The sequence below is a fragment of the Sturnus vulgaris genome, chromosome 5, assembly GCF_052056855.1.
Source record: "Sturnus vulgaris isolate bStuVul1 chromosome 5, bStuVul1.hap1, whole genome shotgun sequence".
Classification (NCBI taxonomy): Eukaryota; Metazoa; Chordata; class Aves; order Passeriformes; family Sturnidae; genus Sturnus; species Sturnus vulgaris.
The window spans coordinates 32758833-32778135 of NC_142247.1; the positions used below are offsets into that span (position 1 = coordinate 32758833).

At 40.7% G+C, this 19303-nt stretch overlaps 1 protein-coding gene across 1 annotated transcript; it reads right to left on the minus strand.

The window, feature by feature from the left end:
• Nucleotides 1–1183: 1183 nt before the first annotated feature.
• PWP1 (PWP1 homolog, endonuclein) lies at nucleotides 1184–18013 on the minus strand. The gene is made up of 15 exons (XM_014877026.2): nucleotides 17829–18013; nucleotides 17689–17747; nucleotides 15351–15508; nucleotides 14825–14910; nucleotides 13278–13374; nucleotides 11680–11790; nucleotides 10796–10926; nucleotides 10154–10227; nucleotides 7914–8010; nucleotides 6893–6954; nucleotides 5052–5163; nucleotides 3658–3748; nucleotides 3155–3276; nucleotides 2613–2718; nucleotides 1184–1898 (listed from the first exon to the last, which is right to left on the minus strand). Exons 1-15 carry the CDS (start codon nucleotides 17892–17894, stop codon nucleotides 1783–1785), a joined length of 1488 nt encoding a protein of 495 aa, XP_014732512.2. The 5' UTR covers nucleotides 17895–18013; the 3' UTR covers nucleotides 1184–1782.
• Nucleotides 18014–19303: the final 1290 nt, after the last annotated feature.

A 19303-nucleotide genomic window follows, 5' to 3' on the forward strand; every position in this document is an offset into this window, starting at 1 on the left:
CTAAATGGCCTGAGCTTAGCTGTACCTCTCCTAGAGAGCTCCCAGGGTTCTTAAAACCTGAAAACGCTTGCCTCAGATCAGTATGTGACCAAAAAGCTCCAGAGACAGGTGCTAGGATCATGGTAAGTCCAGGGAAAGATGTGTTGCTTCCAGTAATGCAATTTCCTCTAAAAACAAAAAGCAATTTTGAGAGCTACAGTGCCAATTTTATTACTAGGGGCAGAGGTAAGAGAAATAACCCTCAAAGATCTTAACGCAGAACATTTATTTGAAATTGAAGCTTTGAAAAACTTGGAACTTTTCAATGGAGAGCAGTTGAACAGAGGTGGTTCTAGTACTTACCTTCTTAAGCTTCACAAAAGCAATTGTTCATTTGTTGTCCACACATCATTCAGTACTGCTTGGCAGAGACAGGAAGCAGTATTCTTGGTTCTTACAGAGCCTTGCTGAACACCTTTACCAGACTAGAAACAGCTGAAGTAGCTTTAGAAGCAGCCAATTACCCTCAACAGATAGCAAGGAGAGTTACAGACCTGCCTTTTCCCCATCTGCAGTTTGTAGGGCCACAATTTACCTGCTTTATGTCACCAGACTGAACTACAGTGAGTTAGGATGGAAAGCAGCAGGAAGAGCTTGGCAGCTATTGAGTATGATCCTACAGCTCCTTTGGCATCAGTGGATTGAATACCCAGGGCATTTCTGCAGCAAGAACACTCTACAGGCACCTTCAGTGTGTGCAGAGGGCAGGTGCTCAATGGAGGGTAAGAACTCCATGAAGTTCCTGAGGTAAAGGAGGTAGGTGTTACATTATAAAGGCAAGGAAATTCTTTGAGACACATCCCTTGATTAGGTTCCTGATTCTGCAAATAAGGGGCTTAAGTTGGTGGTTAAACTGGTAATTAAAACTCTCCTCCGTGCCTTCAGATGTCAGGCAGCAATGCCTGGGCAGAGTTAAGAACATAACACAGAGAGCTTTTTACCAGTAACAGTAACCAGCTGGGATCCCAACCCTCACTTTGTGTCCTGACAGCCTCTCATCCTCCTAGAGTAGCAGCTCCTTATTTCAGTTCAAATTCTCTGGAAACACATCTGCAGTGTGAAGAAAAACCCAGTACTATGTGCAACATCAGTAAATTACAGCTGCTATGGAACCTGCAAAAAGAAAGCTCCAGTCTTGGTGGGATAGAGCTGGTTATTTCTGGTTTAATATTGGTGATATCAGTGTTAGAAATACATTCTAGAATTCTGCTTGGAGACTCCAACTTATTGCCTGCGAACTACTCTTAACATTTAAAAAGTCACATGGAATATCTTTTAAAATCTGTAAACTTAGCCTCAAATTAAGGATAAATTATCTGTTTACACTTGTAATTTATTTAATTCAGTTCACCTTTTGTTTATTTATTACACAACTGTTGTGTGAAATATTTTTCCTTATGTCCTTAAAAGGTAAAAGATAAAACTGTCTTTGCAGTATTCAACAAACTTCTGTAGTCACAGAATACTTTTCTAGTGACTGTTCCATTTTATGTATCAGCTTTACATATGGTAGACCCCGTTTTAGGGATTATTAAGTGAGTGATTCAATCTTTCAGAGCTGGTAGCAGAGGCAGGAGCTTAGAGCTTAACCACACCACCACCTTTCTTTGTCCAAAATGAAGAAGCCTGCAGATTGCAAGATACCAGAGTAATTTCCCTGAGCTCTCACCAAACAGGGGCATTGGCAGAACACACATTTGTCGTAGTCCCATTAATTAATTTGATTTTTTGATGTTTGGTCCATCATGATTCCATTGCTGTCTCCAAGTCATTGCTGCTACTGCTGGCCGTGGAGCTGGAAGCCACAGAGTTGGCACTAGCCAGGATGAGCCTCTCTCTGTTTCCAAAAACTTCATTCACTGCAATACAAACAGGGAATTGCTTACATGTTACTGTCCCAGAGGAAACAGGAGTACAGCAGGGACAGCCTGGTGAGCACCATGGAATGGAAATCCTAACCTGCTGTGGTTTCAAAGCTCTTCCTCTCACCCCAAGTACGGAGTTGAAGCTAAAAGTCAGAACAATTGCCTGCATACGATATTTCAATTACAGGTCCTGTTATTTTTCCTCCAGAGCATCTAGAGATTTCCTCTGCATAATTCCTGTACCTAAGTACTGTAAAACTGATGAGGTTTGAAGAGCACATCATTAAGTTTAAATAATTTATTTCTGGTTTTAGTTTCTGGTTCCCAAAAGGCTCTTAAAAGCCTTCTCCAAAAAATCATGCTGTTTAGTTACAGGTAGTTACAACTGATCAAAACCAGTCCTCGCTTTTCTTCCCATACTCAAAAATGTGATACAAAATCACATCAGGAAAAAAACAAAACATAGGTATTATAAGAAATAATGTATTACACTTCAGCTGCAAGAAAATAAATAGTGTAAAGCTGTTCTCCAGTTTAGGAGAAAAACCCACATTTTTTGAAGCTGAAAATGTGACCACACATGCAGTCTTGGAGTATTTAAAAATACTAACCTACCATCTTCTGTCAGAGTCACAATGCATTACTGAATACAAATACACCCTGCAAGCAAGGGGAGAACCACAAGAGTCAAAGAAATGAGAACATTACCTGCAGAGATCTTGCTTATATCCCAGACACGCAGCCCATCCCGCTCTCCTCCAAAGGCAAAGACAAACGGGAAGTCAGGGCAGCAAGCTGCACAGAACAGAACTCCCTGGCAGGGTGAGAGAAAAAGAAGAGAATTTTATTTTAATCTTAAAATGAACTTGTCATCTGAAAATACTTTCACCAAGCAAGTTTTAACAAATGTAATTAAGTTTCTTAAACTTCTTTTGTAAAGACATACAATGAAAGCCAAGAGCTGCTAATTATAAACAGTTAATCACATCTGTGCCTTGAATGTAGAAGATGCAAGCTGGAGCACCCATAGTTCTACTCAGAACATTGTATCTGGAATTTGGGTCTGAGGCTTTGAAGCAGTCTGCCAATTCCATGTGGAATACTGCACTGTGATGAGAATGATTTGCCCAGAATATGTTACTATTTTTTTCCCTGTGAGAACTTAGGTAAAACAAGATTCAAACTAGACAGAAAAAGCAGACAGTTTATATATAAAACTTATTAGAATCAAGAAATAAATATTACCATACCATTTTCATATCCCTGGAATGGACTAAACTTGGTCTGTCTCCCAGGATATCCCAAATTTTCACGTATTTGTCAGCAGATGATGTCACAAGGCACCCTTTGATCTGACTGCTTAGTTGTAGCCCTGGAAGATGAAAGTGCAGCAGTGTGAGAGCAACAGGCAATCCCCATTTCACAGAGATGAGAATACATTTTGAAGTGAAGACATGAGAACAGCCCCAATATTCTTCTCACACTAAACTCCATTCCAGAACAAAGGAGCAGAACATTAATGAAAGTTCCATGCTGCGAGAGCCAAGGGAAACATGCAGGCCTATTTTGCCTCCCAATCCCCTCAGCAGATTTGTTTCAAATGCCAGCTGCCATGATTAGCACGGTAGCACATTAGCACAACTTGTTAAATAAGGAATCACTGCCACCTCAGTGCTATGGATTAAAGGCATCTTCTGGACAGCCTTGCCCACAAGGGATGAACAGGACACAAAAGGACACACAGGCAATTTACCTGACACCTCTTCATCGTGAGCTTTCAGAGTAAACAGGGGCTTTTCAGCACGAGCATCCAGACAGTACACAAAGCCATCGTCTGTGCTTGCCTAAAGAAACCACAGCATTTAAAAAACAAACAGCCACAGTCACTCATCTGGGGAAAAAACCTCCAGTGAAATAACATTCACCCTCTGATAAACCCCTCTGATCTAAGACAGACACTACTTCTCCCTAGGACACATTACCAGGGTTCCCAGGCCTGCACCCCCAAAGTCAAACTCCACCCAGCTGGTGCCTGAGCTATTCTATGAACCTCAGTTATGCTGCACTGATGACATGGAAGTCAATCCCATGCAAATTTCTTAAAGTGTATTTTGAAGAGAGCTGCCCCACTAAGTCTGGCCCTCAGGTCAGGCAACGAAATGCAGAGCCTTCAGTCTCTTCACTGTCAGTTCAAAGCTTTTGGAGCCATCAGTGGCTGCACAGTAGTCCTGCGCAAAACTAAGTGTGATTACACCAGGAGAGATCCACATCATAAACCCAACAGAGCTGAGCAGCCACTTCTTTTGAATGTATACACAAAGCAACAGAGAATAGACAGCCACTGACATAACAGGGAAGATTTGTTTTTAAATTCTGTTGCAGAGTTTTATTACAAAAAAACTCAATACCAAGATACTTCTCCTTTATACTCTATTGGCTGTTGGTCTCTTCTCCAGGTAATAAGCAATAGAACAACAGAAAATGGCCTCAAGTTGCACCAGGGGTGGTTTAGATTGGACATCAGCAAAAATGTCTTTACTGAAAGGGTTGTCAAGCACTGGCACAGGCTGTCCAGGGAAGTGGTGGAATTATCACACCTGGAGGTACTTAAAAAGCCATGTCGATGAGACACTTATGGACATGGTTTGGTGGTGGACTTGGCAGTGCTGGGTTAACACTTAAACTCAGAGGACTTTTCCAACGGGAAGGAGTGGCTCGCTCCATAGCAGCCAGGAGGACAGTGCCCTCTAGCGCTGACTTGAAACAATGAATTAATATTCAGGCTCTTAGCTCCCATTAGCTATTTCTCAGCTCCAGTTATTTCACTGCATGAAACACAACAGCAACTGTGCAAAGGAAAACACACTGAACACTGCAACGACATAATTGTCACCTCTGGAGAGAAAAGCACCAGCATCAATAGCTTTTCTACTCTCACAGTGAAGAGACCAAATAAGTAGTTGGTCTAGAGATACTTATTGAAAAAACTACCTAAAAACATCCTCCCCCAGACAGCATTTTTATCATAAGCAGCACAAACTATCCAAATGTCTATCAGCTCCACTCTGATTCAGAAACATTATGAACACTAAATACAGGTTAAATGACATGGCAACAACCAACCAGAATAGAAAAGTCTGCACTCACCAAGAAATGGCAAGGTGAAAAATGATTCCAAATTACTCTCTCAACCTGGCCACTAAACCGCCACACTCGATGGCTGTCCTGGGGGTTTCTGCAGTCATACAGCACTGCTGATCTAGGGGAGGACAAAGGGACAGGAAATAAAATTAAAAAAAAAAAATCCGGGCAGAACACTTCATAGTTTGCTTTTCCACTGACATCTACAGAAGCTCCATGTAAACTGTAATTAAAAAATTAAATGGAAACAACTTCACTACTTGGTCTTCTAATTCAGTAACAGATTAAAATCTTGCAGATAAGCATGAGACTTTTCCATGTGCTTCAAAGTTTCATCTTGGTTACCAACAGCCACTCTACTGAAACTAAGGAGAGCTTGAATTTACTCAATACATAAGATACTTATCACATAGCAGACCATAATTATGCAAATATATCACTTAATTACGAACAGACTTCAGTAAAGTCAAGTAATGATGCACTAATTAGGAAATCATTTTGTCATACATATGCATGCATTTTCAAATACGCTTAATAAAAAAATAATTTCTAAAAATACAACCATCTTAACAAATAGTTAAACACTACTCCACAAGGAAAAAGAGTGGATGGCAGTTAGTGGGTCCTCCGGGATTCTTTACAGACACGTGCTCAGGTGAGTGGCTGCAGAATCTGTCCCAACTCAAAAAACTCCTGGGTGCAAATGCAAGGGAGGAGTGGTCATGTCACTGCAGCATCACCTCACCACTATCAACATCCTCAGTGTAACCCACTCCCACTCTATCACACAATTAAACAAGTGTGATGTAGGTTTCCCAGGTCCTTTATCAGGCATTTTACACATAACAGTTTCTTTAACAGTCTGATTTTCAGGTTATGAAGGCATCTCCCAATGCTCACTGAATTGCCTGTGGTCCTGCAAGGCCTTGCAGGAAAAATCCAAAAGGGCAGTCTGTTTATAGATAGCACAGTGGTTTAAAGTGTCCATGGTACCAAAGCAGCAGCCAAAAAGGGATCAGCAGCTGGCCACTGCTTGGACTTAATGCTTCCTTTTATCAAGGGAAGTCAAGAGGGAGGGAAAAAACAGAAGCAGCTTCCTAACCACAGTAAAAGGTCTTTCTCCAATACTTCAGCAGATGCAGCAAGAACATAACAGAAGCCAAAGAACTTGAGGGCTTAGCTAAAAACTGTAAAGTCTATAAATTATTTTAACATAAGGACAAAGTCTTAAAAGCAGAATAAAAAAAAATCAATGTAAGAAAATCATGGTGATCGAAAAAAATTTAGAAGTTACTCCATTGAGATGGGAGATCAGAGAGTTTTTTGGCTGGCAGGACTTAAAAGAACTGGCATCTACAGAGTAGCACAAGTGTGCAGACACAAACAATTTCCCAGCATCTCCAGGCTGCAATCACAGGAGGCAGCCCATTACATTTTGGCTGTGCCTGTAGAGGCTGGAGGGAGAGAACTGGGATTTTAAAGTCCCTGGTGCCTCCATGCTGGCCTTACTGGCTGGCAAAACCTGGGCAAATTTTCACAGGAATAAACAGTGACACGTTCCCAATGAAGAAAATGCCATAAGGCCAAATTAAGAAACAAATTTGGTTTGGAGCAGGCAGACACCTGGCACAGAAAATATCAGTCCAGATGGTTATAGCATTTGCTACCCCTGAAAAAGAGGCAAGGAAAACTACATCCTGGCCATACACAAACCTGGTTTCCTTGATGGAAAAAAATAACATTATTCAAATTGGCACAGTTATAAAAAAATGAAAGAAAACATAAGGCTAAATTGAATAGGAATCCCCTCCCCAGGTGCAACATGTGAAAACATTACCCTGACATACTTATCAAATGATCCAGAAACGAGGGTCTGAGTTTCAAATGGATGGAACTGCAATGTCTGGACCTAGATAATGGAAGATTTTATGTAACACACATACATAGGAACTTTCTTGCAACAAAGCACAACCATCCCAATCCCAAGCCAGCACACAGTCCACCCCAAAACACCTTCCTATTAAGCTTGTTGATATTCAGATTGCTCAAAAATCAGTGCAAGAGATGTGCATTACTTCAAATACCCCCACCTAGTGAAAACAAGTTATTTTCCAATATAATTTGACTGAACAGAACCCCATGCCCCCTTTCTGCCCTAGATACTAATGTAACAAAACACCAAAAAACAAAACCAAAACAAACAAACAAAAAAAACAGACCAAAAAAAACCAAAACAAACCAAAAAACTGAAAAAAAAAACCCTGGAGGTAAATAGTATCTGCTTCCAGTTTGGGGAAAAAAAGCAGTGTTAACAAAAAATGAAAATCAGGAGTTTGTCAAGGGCAGTGACTTCAGCAGCAAAATGAGGTTACAGCTATTAATAACTAGCTTTCACATTTTAATTACTATGAGATTAATTTATTTCTGAAGTACCCATCACTATAGTACTTTAGCATCATTTATTTTAAACCTTTTCACCTAGAACAAACTGTAACTGACACTCATTGCTCCCTTAAGAGAGTTACAGTTTGACCTATGTTCAGACATCTATTTTTGTAGCTTATACCAGCACTATTATATTCCCCACCATTAGGGTCAATTCACAAATGGTGAATTTACAAACTGTTACAAATTTAAAAACTGTTACAAATTTTATTAACATTCTAAAAGGTAAGTTAACATTTGAAAAAGCAAATACAGTGCTGTTTGCAAAAGCAACTAACTCAAAAATTTAAACAATTCTGCACAAATGCTAGAACATTAGAGAATTGTTTTTCTGAGGATTCGCTACCAAGTAGCAAATGAAAAACTGCAGTTACATTTTTCTCTGTATTCTACAGTGGAAAAAACCCAGCAATTATTCCATACCTTGTCTGTATGTAGTGTCAGGCTGGCTGCTGGCTTACCCACAGCCATGTCCCACAAAATCACTGTGTTGTCAGCAGATGCACTTGCTAAAACGTTCCTGATAATAGATCAAAAATCAGTGTTAAAACTCTTTATACAGATACAAACAAATAATGGTAAAAATCCTGAATACACACAGAGCCCAATTCTGAGAACAAGTACACTGTGGTCTATAGATTATTCCTCTCAAGCCTGAAGGATAACTCCCTGAAGTCAATTAAGTTATAGGTAAAAATTATAAATAGGCTGTATTACATTACATTAGTAGAACACTTGTAGAATGACTTAAAGAATTAAAGAATGACAGTTCTGTTCTATTTCTCCTGACATTATCTGCAATACCATTTACTCAAAGATTTCTTGAAAAAAAAAAGTAATAAAGGCTCTGAAGCACATTCTTTCCTTTGATGTTGGATAGTATTTTTAAACATTACCTATCATCATTCTGTTTGCACAGGCATGCAGCCAAGAGCCTGACAAACCTGTTTGTGAAATATTTTGCTCTCTAATATCTGTTTATACACCTACTGAAGACACAACACTATACCCTTTGTAGACTGCTGAAAATAACCACTAAAATTTCAGTTACTTTACAGACCCCACATTTCAACTTAAATTTGACCAACTGTGTTAAGAGCAACAAACACAGCTTGAAAGTTCGATATGAAAAAACAAATCAAAACATTCCCAAATGTCTGTCAAATACACAGTACAATTCCTATAACTTCATTGCTCTTAAAATCAGATTTATTACCTCAACATATTGTTTCTGATTGAAACTGCTCCCTTTCCTCTTTTCATATTAACCAAGTATTTCTGACTGAAAGAGTTACATTCTCCTGGAAATGCTGTTTTCCCAAGCAATGTTACAAGGGAAAGTTAAGAAAATGCATAGTGAAGGCTGTAAGAACATTTTACAGTAACACCACCATGACCTACAGGCAGAAAGTTATTTGTAGAGAGCTGTCACAACATGCCTTGCTTAGAAGACAGAAACAACAATAAAACATTTTATATATAAGCTGCTCCAAGGAGTTCCTTGTTTTCTCCATAAGCTGCCCACTTCAGGGCTGGTTTTATTTCTTGAAAGACCTACCAGTATCCAGTATCAATGAATTTGTAACTCAGCACATTACAAAACTTATGCATTTCAGACTTAACTACTGAAGCCATAATTTTTTTATCCTTGTCTATATTATCACCAGACCATTCCTAGGTACAAGAAAGCTTCTCTTTTCTAACAGTGATGGACTGATCATTGTCACATTGTACGTACATGTGTAATTTAAGAACATCAGACTGTAAATTAAGAGTGCAATCTATACACATTTACTGAGATCTGTTTGGGTATTTTCTTCATCAGTATCTAGATAAGAAAGCAGTATAAGTGAAGGCTCACACCTGCTCATCTTAATATGCAGAGTTGTCTGTGTACATCTTCAAAGGCAGAGGCATTTATGACAGCAGAAAAACAAAAATTAAAAAAAAAAATCAGCCTGTGTCTGACTGAAGCAGTTTCAAGACCCCTGCTGAGAATCTTCTGACAGATGAACTGTTAACAACCACCTAAGTGATAAAAAATCAGCAGCATCTTTACTTCAGTCAGCACACTGTCCTTGACCTCTGCCCCAAGATGGGCCAGCTTTGTGTTGTTGCAATAGCAGCACTTCATTTCTAGTTCATTCAGGCAACAGGGAATTTTCTCTGCCTAGGGGCCAGAGACATTTCTATAACTGAGCTATTAGAGCTTTTACACTCTTTTTCCTGTTCACAGCTTTGGGGCAAAAGCCAGGAGGAAAAAAAAAAACAAACCAGAATAGCAAGGACTTTCTTCTATAAATCTACTTGTCTCTGTTGAAATGGTGGTTTAGGCCATTGGCAGATCAGCATATCTCAGGGCAGCCCTTCTTCTCCTTCTCTTGAACAAGTGAAATGTAGACAATTTATCAAATGGCTCACACCCACCTTTGCTCTGCCTTCATCTGAACACCCAGCAAATCAAAAGTGACCTGCAGTAATATGCAAGTATTTAAAAAAAAATTTAAAATCAAGAGTTCTAGTTAAAAAAAAAAAAAGGAAAACATAGAAGTGTATTTTAAAGAATGCATTCATTTCAGCAGTGCTTTCAAGCTTTTGGTGGATTTTGTGTGAATTAAGACTGCAATTTTCTAACATCTATTATTATTCAAGTCTTCTTTTACCTGCATTGTTTATTCCATGAAAGATCAAGCACAGCATCAGTATGTCCTTCCACAGTCCCTTCTGAAGATAAACTCTGCGTACACACACGACATAAACAGAATTTTGAAAATTACAACTTCAATGCAAATCAAGCATTACTCCACATAAGTATGAATTCCCTAAAGCCTTCACAAACAACTTCATATTAAATTACTCTCACTTGCTGCAACACAGCTTTTGAGAGAACTGTCTCTGCAGCACCTGCACCCTGCCTCCTAGCCCAGATCGCAGATTGCTCCAGCTGCTGGGATTACAGAACTGGTTATTCCCTTCAGGCTAGTAAAAGAAACCTCATTATTTCCAGCTAATGTGTAACTTCTTCAGCTTCCTTCTAAACGCTCCTGGCAGTTCCCTCTCTCTCCTCCCAATTAACTGGGCTTTGGGTCCTTGCAACTGCCAGTTCCTGCAATTTCTAATTTTAAATAGTTAAGAGTCAAAGTTTACTGGGACACTACCCCGTTCCTGTTCTGCTCTTAATTCCAGGCTTTAGTTATTTAGAGAATTAGCATTTCAAATAATGTAAGGAGGGAAAAAGAAGGCATTATCCCTGCTCTAAATTTCCTCCATCCAACCAGGTAAACCAACCATTTTGCAGCACTTACTTTCTTTCCTTTCTTCTTTTTCTTTTTCTCTTTCTTGCCTCCAAGAGAAAAGACTGGTTCCAAAGATTCTACTACATCAAGGTCCCAAATGTCAATGACTGGGGTCATGTTACCCACTGCAACATAATTTCCTAGAAACAAAAAGCCAAATGGAACCACATTTATTTAGTTATGAAACGGTGTATTTGGCAATCCAGCTGTTCCTTATTTCTTTGGTTAAATAAAACTTATGTGCCACAATCTTCTATTTGAACATATTTATGTTTATAACTGGCAGGGAGCAATTGAAAAATACCAGCTCATAGCAGGTGTTGCCAGAAAAATAATTTACTCGCTCTCCTTCCCCTTCAGTACAAATAACTGTTCAAACAAGCTGTATGAAGTTGCATGTTTTGTTAGTTTTTGAAAGAAAAAACAAACCAAAACTAAACCACATCCCTTGTACTATGGAAGAAAAAAAAAAATCTGTGAAACACAGGAAAAATGTTACTAAATACATAAATATATATACATTTTGCTGTGGTTTACATTTAATTAATTGCATTGGACATAGAGATTGAACAAAAGCAACCTTTCATTTGCAAACAGAAAATAAAGCAGATTTTAGAGATTGCTCTGGTCTGCTGACAATTGTTTGTAATAAAATCAGTATTTCAGTAAAATCATTTGTTACAGCAGCATCACTAAGATGACCGTATCACCAAGCAAAAATACCTGATATTCACATCTTGGTTATCTCAACTCAGTATTACCTTGATATTAACATTGATTTAATTTCTTTGTACTGAAGGAAGAAATTATTTAGTGGCAACGCTGCACTTACAGGCTTTTCAAGCAAAAATTCTTTAACTGGACACTGACAATATCCTTTGTAATTAATTTACCTGTTGATTCATCTGGACTAGGATCAAAATTCAACCACTCCAGACTCAGAGGGTAAGCAGGCAAGATAATGTCATGATGTACATAGAATGAGTCCTCTTCATGATTATAAACTGAAAAATAATTAAAGTTATGCAAGACATCAGTGAAGAGGGAAAGCAAACAACTGTGAACAGGTCACTTCTACAAAAGGCAATTGTGGCAAAAACTAAATTCTCAAGGAGATGTAGAAGGTAAATTCAGTCTTCAGAGATTTACTGAAGAGGCCAGACCCTCTACAAATCTTTTACCTCACAGAATTACACAAAATAAACATTCTTCTGTGTACTTTAGATAAAGAAGTGACAAGTTCAGTCAAGATTTGATACTTTGTAAGATCTCTTCATAATATATGTTCCATATCCAACACTTTCTACATCTGGATACATTAATTTTACAGGATTAGCAATTAAAAAAAAATTCCAGTTGAAGGTAAAAAGATAAACCAGAGGAATATGAAGAAGTCAGAGTTACCTATAGCAGATGGTAACTGAGATACAGGAAAAGTTTCGGTAAAGCAGCCATATACTAAGCACAAATTCCCTGTAGCCAGCTATTTTTCTCCAATTGGACAGCAGAGAAAACCCATGAATTATTTTAATAACATCTTACCATACACACAGAATCACAGTGCCACTTTTAAGTGCATGTGACAGATATTCAGAAGATGTTCAGTATAACTGAAGTCTCCAGTTACCTAAGTTATCTTAGCAGTCAACTAAGACAAAGTTACCTAATTTTAGAAACTGGAGAAGTCTTTGCAATTGTTTTTATGTTTATATTGCGTATAAACTTACAGTTAATATAATTTGCAAACACCTCCAGGCACAGAAAATGCCACATGCCAGATCCTTTTACACATTTTGGTTATGACCAAATGTTGTTTAAAATGAAATACTTTGCCCACATGGACCACAGCACAAGCAGCCAGAAATTCCCGAGAAGAACCACAGTAAGCAAAGATGATAATTTCAGCATGTTCAGTACTATTCACTGGCTGCAAAAGAAAGATCTTTTACACAGCAAAATTAAACCTATTTCTAGAACAAGCAGTGTTCAGGCCCTGTTAAGGATTATTTCCTCTAAACCATGATGAAAAAGGTGCTGGTTCTTCTAATCCTAGCAGTGCAAAGCCCACTTAAAAAAGCAAGGAGAAAGCTGAAGAAAAAAAAAAAAACAACAAACAAACAAAAAAACCAACAAACCACTAGAGGATGCTTGCAGGACATGGAAAGTAAGACTGGAATGAAGAGCATATGTTCAGAGAATAAAACTGCCATAGTATTTTCAGAAAGTTTTAAGAAATGAAATAAGGAAAGGAATTGCTATACAGCCTGAAAGAGGTAAGCTATCCTTTAAATAACAGTAACTCCACGGGAAATAGTCTAGTCAGGAAAAGTAGCTAAAGCACCATAACATGGAAAAGGACAAAATACAAGGCAGAAGGGGAGAAAATTCCTTCCCAAAACCAACCCACTCCCTCTTCAACACAGCCACATGGCACAAGGTAGGCAAGACATTCCCTATGTTCACTGTAAAATATAAACTCTGTTTTACTCACCATGGACCTCCAAACTACAGCAGTCTTTATCAACTCTGCCACAAAGGACAAGATTGTCACTGGGTTTAATTAAAAAGTCCTCCTGCTCATATTGCTCCTAAATAGCAAAAAGGAGAGGACAGGGGGCATTGAGCAAAGCACATAAAAGCATGAAACTACACACGTTCAAAAGGTGGAATCGGCAATTTTGAATCACAACTGAAAACAGTCAAAATTCAAAGCTCTAATGCCCACCCACCTAAAACCATGTTATGGTGCTACACAGAGAAAAGCAAGAACCAAACCCAATTCTGGGGATAGTGAATAGTCATTAAATTAGATTGAAGGACTTCTATGTGAACCCAGAGGTTATTCACATATAGAGGTGTTTAATTATCAAATATGAAACCATATTTCAGGGCTATCCTGATGCAGCTGATTGCTGAAAAGAAAATCACCACCACGAGTCCACCAAAGGTGATTTCCCTTGTGCTCCTGTGCCTTGACCACTTACATAATGTAACAGCATTTTCCCCAGTAACAATGCTGCAGCTGCTCCTCACATCCAGGAAATAATTCCACTATCTACTTTCTGGAAAATATTTCCCAAAATGTACTGCCTATAGCGCTACCAGGCATTCACCTGTATCAGAAGAGATGTAACCTCTCATCTGATTTTCATTGTTACTGAGGAATGGAAGGAATTTGGCAATTTCTGTTGTGAAAAATTAAATACTGTACAGAAGCCAATAATCTTACACAGAGTACCATCCTTCCCATCTTCAACACAAACAATACTTATTGGATTTCTCATTGCAAGCTTTTAATTTTTTTCTATTCACTTCAAGCATACTTCAATATTTGAATTCTATCAAGTCCTGCAATTCTTTGAATCAACTTAAGGTTACACAACACTTAGTCTTCGACAGTTCCAGTAGTAAATACCAAATGATAACAGAAAATGCACGTTGAAAAACTTTCAGAAACTGGAGAAAGAACTTGAGCATAGGAAGAAGAGCTTGAGAAAAAGGTGTTCATTTTTGTATATCTACAAATCCAGCTTCTGCAAAGATGTTCCCCATCTGACAGTGGAAACTAATACAGGCAGAAGCAGCCAATGACACAGTATTATTTATATATATATAGGTACAGAACATTGATATATTTATATATCAGACACACTGCCTGACTCCACCTCAGCCTGATTTCTTACACAAACTGATGGAAAGTGCAAGAGTCTTGCAATCTGCGAAATTTTCTAATTTTGGCCACTAGTGGCCTGAGACTTGTTATTTTAAGTGTTTTCTGTGTCCTACTAGGCAGGTGAAAAACCACTCCATGTACAGAAATGCATGGTTTAAGTAAGAAGCCAGTTCACCCTAACCTCCTACTTAAATGCAAAAAGCACAGAAAGAAGTGACTGCACAAAGCAACCTTAAAAGAGCACCATCCAATCAAAAATCTGGCACACCTTTGAAAAAGGACTGCAAGCATAAGGCAGAGTGGAAAATTTAACTGATTTTGAAGATTATGCTGTTTAAGATATTTAACATTCTTTAAGTACTCACAGTAGTTTTTAGAGTGATGTAAGGATCATTTTCATTGCTCCCGTATACTGCCAGAGTAGCCAAAGAGTCTCCAAGTTTTAAATCACCTAAATGGGAATTTCAGAACACTTTTTATACATATCTGTAACAGGAAAAGTCAGAAACTCCTATATCAATACCTGTATTACTTATACATCAATATCAGGAGTGGGCTAAATGAACTTCCCAGTTCTGGACATAAGTACCTCGGTAAAATAAACTGCTTAGCTCTCCCAGGGACTTCTGCTGCTCTGCTCCAGCACTACAGCAGCCAGAGTGACAATCTTTCCAACATGCCCTTGGTCCTAGTGTCAGAGAGGCTGACACTGAACTGTTCCCCTCACTAAATGACTTCCCAAGATGGGACAAGCAAATCATTAAAATTGTGAATTTCCAGCATCTGAAACTTAACAAAGTGTAGCCTCAGGGTATTAAAGTCTTAAGTACAACAATAAGGGGAAAGGTTCTTCACTGACACTGCACATCTGACACACACAATTTTTCTTACCCGTGTATCCCTCTTCATCATAATTGTCCAGATCATATTCATCCAGCTCATGATCAGACATCTCTTCATTGTTTTGGGAAGACTTAGTGCTGCTGCCAGGCACAGGTGCATTCGTGTCATCTGCTGTCTGGCCTTCATCACTGCCACCAGCACCATCCCTGTGGAAAGATACACAGCCCTGAAAAACTGTGGCAGACACACAGAATGCTTCCAGAGGACTGCTGGAGAGATTTCAGCACACAGTCCCAGCTGCTCACATGGCTTTCAAGTCTGTATGCCAATAATTTCAAAATCCATTACTCCTTCTAGAGCTTTTCCTCAAATACAAGGCATCTATAATTCTCAGGCTTTCAGAGAAAGTTTTCCCTTGAAAGGTTTCATGACAAAACACGGCATACATTTTCCTCGACAAGGTAAACTGTGTTTCCAAGTCCCTTTCTCTTACAAATTTTTTGTGGATACAATGCTTTCAACCTCACTCCTGTGCATTCACATGTGTCCATGTCATTCCTTCCTTTCTTTTCCCCACTCAGAGGTATGGTCTTGTGTGAGAATTCTCACACTTCTTCAAGCTTTTTAAGACCTCATTTCCTCATACTTCCCATACTTAAGGAAAGTAAAAATAACACAGAATTCATTAGATAAGGTCACACTGTGGATTCTTCTTATAGGGTAAACTAGGCAACATCTAGAAAATTCAGAACTCTGTGGGATCAATTCTGCAGGCAAGGAATTCAGGAGAAGGAAATGCACCTTTAAACACTGGCTGAGAAGTTAAGAGATACCCAAGGTGGCTCAGTGGATCATGCCCCAAAGAAACTCATCCCTGCTCAACACACTGTATTTTTGTCCTTCTGCACACAAAATTCCCAAGCAACAATGAGCCAAGGCGGTTCTTAGATACAATTTCCAAATTAAATATCAGAAACCTAATTTTCCTAATTTGTTCAGTAAAATAGACACTTCATATTAACAAGATAACTAGAGACAAGTAACAAGATAATTAAATAACTAAATCTGAGTTTGATTTGTGATCTTTAAACAAGGAAAAGAGTGAGGTGCTGCAACAAATTCTACAAAGTACAACAAATTATAAATAAATAAGCTGTTTCAGATGGTCTTCATACTTCCATCCTGAAGCTGTATAGAATGCATAAAAAACACCACCTCAAATCTTTCCATGCTTTTGAAATTGCAAGAGAAAGGAAATCACTCAGAAAATCAAAAGTTTACACACAGAAAGGGGAAACAAGAAACTCCACAGAAAACAGAAACATTAATTAAGAAATGAACGTGATGTGAGAATCTTCCAAATGTTTAAGATTATTTTGGAATAATCAAATAAACAAAACCAGAAAAAAACAGAATAAAATACATCCTGGGATGATACACTCTGTTCACCAGCAGCAGTGTCACTGATACATTCAACTGAAACAGGGTGGGTAATATTCACCCAGCTGTAAAAACTTTTTCTGCTGCCTGTTACATCTGTTCAGCCACACACACTGTGGCACGACCACACACCCTACACAGCTGAAACACTCCGAAGCCTAAATCTATCAACAGATCTAACAGAAAAAGACCAGAAAATGGATTAAGACATCAATCCTCCATTTTTTCTAGACAAAAGAGAGACATTTCTTTCTTCCCTTCTATCGATTATGTTTCCTAAATACATCACTTCTCTTATTATTTTTATAAGCAGGTTTTCCTTAAAAGCAGAGCGATAAAACACAACTACATAACGACAGGCTCTCAGTGCTGAGGGGAGAGTTGTGATGTCTTCAGTTTCACTGTGACCCATAAATAGTCCCCTGAGTGATGTTTTGCCTTTTTCACTCTGATCTGTGCCCTCCAGACCTAGCTTGTCCTGTCCCACCCTCGGCACCACTTTTTCCCAGTCAGTCTGGGACTCCCATCTCGGTGTGCCGCATGTCCCAAGCCCGCAGAGTTACAAACCCAGCGCCTTAATTCTCGCTGCAGTCGGGAACAGGAGCTCCAGGCCCCGCAATGCCCGTCCAGCCCCTCAGCCCGCGGTGACAGCTGAGGACCCACACGGGAACGCAGCCGCTCGCCACGTCCACGACGGCAGCACGATCCACTCCAGCCGATGTTCCTCCGTTCGCCCTCCGGACCGCCGGCCCTCCCGGCCGCCAGGCTGCCTTGGCCCGGTGTCTCCAGGAGGAATTCGTGCTGGCTGCTGCCGCTCCCCAGGCCGGCCCTGCACTCCCGGGCCGCCCCACCCCGGCGCTCTGAGCGGCCGGGCCCGGCGGGCTGCAGCCGCATACCGAGCAGAGCCCGGCAGTCTCGGCGAGTCCCTCCCGCTGCCCCGGCTCACCCCAGCCTGTCCTGCGCCTCCTCGATGAGACCCTTCAGCTCCTCCTCGCTGAGCTGCACCTGCGGGGCGGACACAGAGGGGTGAGGGCGGCGGCGGGGGCGGGCGGAGGTCCCTCAGCGCGGTCCCTGCCCCGGCCCCACCTTGTCGGGCGTCTCCTTGGCCACGCCGCGCCGCACCCAGGCGGCGCAGGGCACGGGGCAGCTCATGGTGGCACCGCCACTGCCGCCGCCGCCACCACCACACGTGCGAGCGGCCGGCGCGCCTCAGTGACGTCACGAGAGGAGGGCCCGCCTGCGACGGCGAGGACCGAGAGGGGGCGGAGTCTACAGCGTGACGTCATCCCGCGCGACGGGGCGGTAGCGCCGCCAGGGGTGGTGGGCGTGCCCTGGGGGCGGGGCCATGGGCGGGGCGGGCGCTGCCGCCTCACGGGGACCCTGGATCTGGGACTGCCTCGTCTCGGGGATTTTTGCGCAATCCCGGGATCCATTAATGGAATAAAGCCTCTGAGATCACCGAGCTCAGCCTTCAAGTGCTCCATTCCCCACACTGGGTCATGGCCTCCCTCACGCGCTGGGAGAGACCTGCCCTGCCGCTGACACATCCCGGCGGCAATCCACCCAAATGAGAAGCCTAGAAAGGCCTTTTTTGTTATTAGTCCCTACATTTTATCCGAGGAAAATAAACCAGTGCAGAGAGTCAATGGCAACAGGGAGGTACAGGGAGTTGTGAGGGTCTGGAGTCTCCACAGGAGCAGCTGCTTTGTGCCCTCCTACACGAGCTAACTCATTAAATCCGAGGAAATGGACTAAATGCCAGCTGCAATGTACAGGAAGGTACTCTTACCAACATGCAGAAATCACTGCTGTTCCCATCACTGGAATCTTAATTCAGTGCAAAGTACAGGGATGGGAAGCTGAGGAAGGGGAACGAGCGTTTTATCAGCTTGGCAGGTGAAATGGCCTCGTTATTCCATCCACACCACTGTGGCATTTCCATTATTTTTATCCTGATTCTTCTGTGATTCTGGCGTGAGAGAGAAATAAAAATCCATGAAATATTACTACTGCTTCACTTCCCCCTTCATTTCACCAATATGCTGTGTTTTGTCTTAATGTAGACATAACATACCAAGGCAGAAGTTGGATCCTTCAGTGACATGGACATCCCAGTCCTACCTGAAATCCTGCATTTTAGCATGCTTGCCTTTTTGCTGTGCTGTATTTGCTTTGCTGGCCATCTTCTCTTAACAGTGTTCAAGAAATCCCTCTTGTCCTCCCGTGCATAAATTAACCATTATTTGACCTTCAGTCTTCCTCCAGATTCCGAGGGAAGTTTTGTGAAAGTGGCTGCTATTCTCAAAGGACAGGCAGAGGGGAGTGTTAGGCAGCCAAGAGGAAGAAAGCCAGCTTACTTTCCAGTGGATGTGGTTCCTGGATATTGGAGTGGGTTTTTTTCAGATGTACACTTTTACAGTGTGGAGGTTTGCAGAAAAAAGTGGAGCCAGAGTTGTTTTTAGCAAAGCCATACTCAGGAGGGATGCACACAAGCTCTACCTTCTGTCTCACCATGTACATAATCACAAGATAGCAGAACACTGTGGGGAGGCTTAACAGCA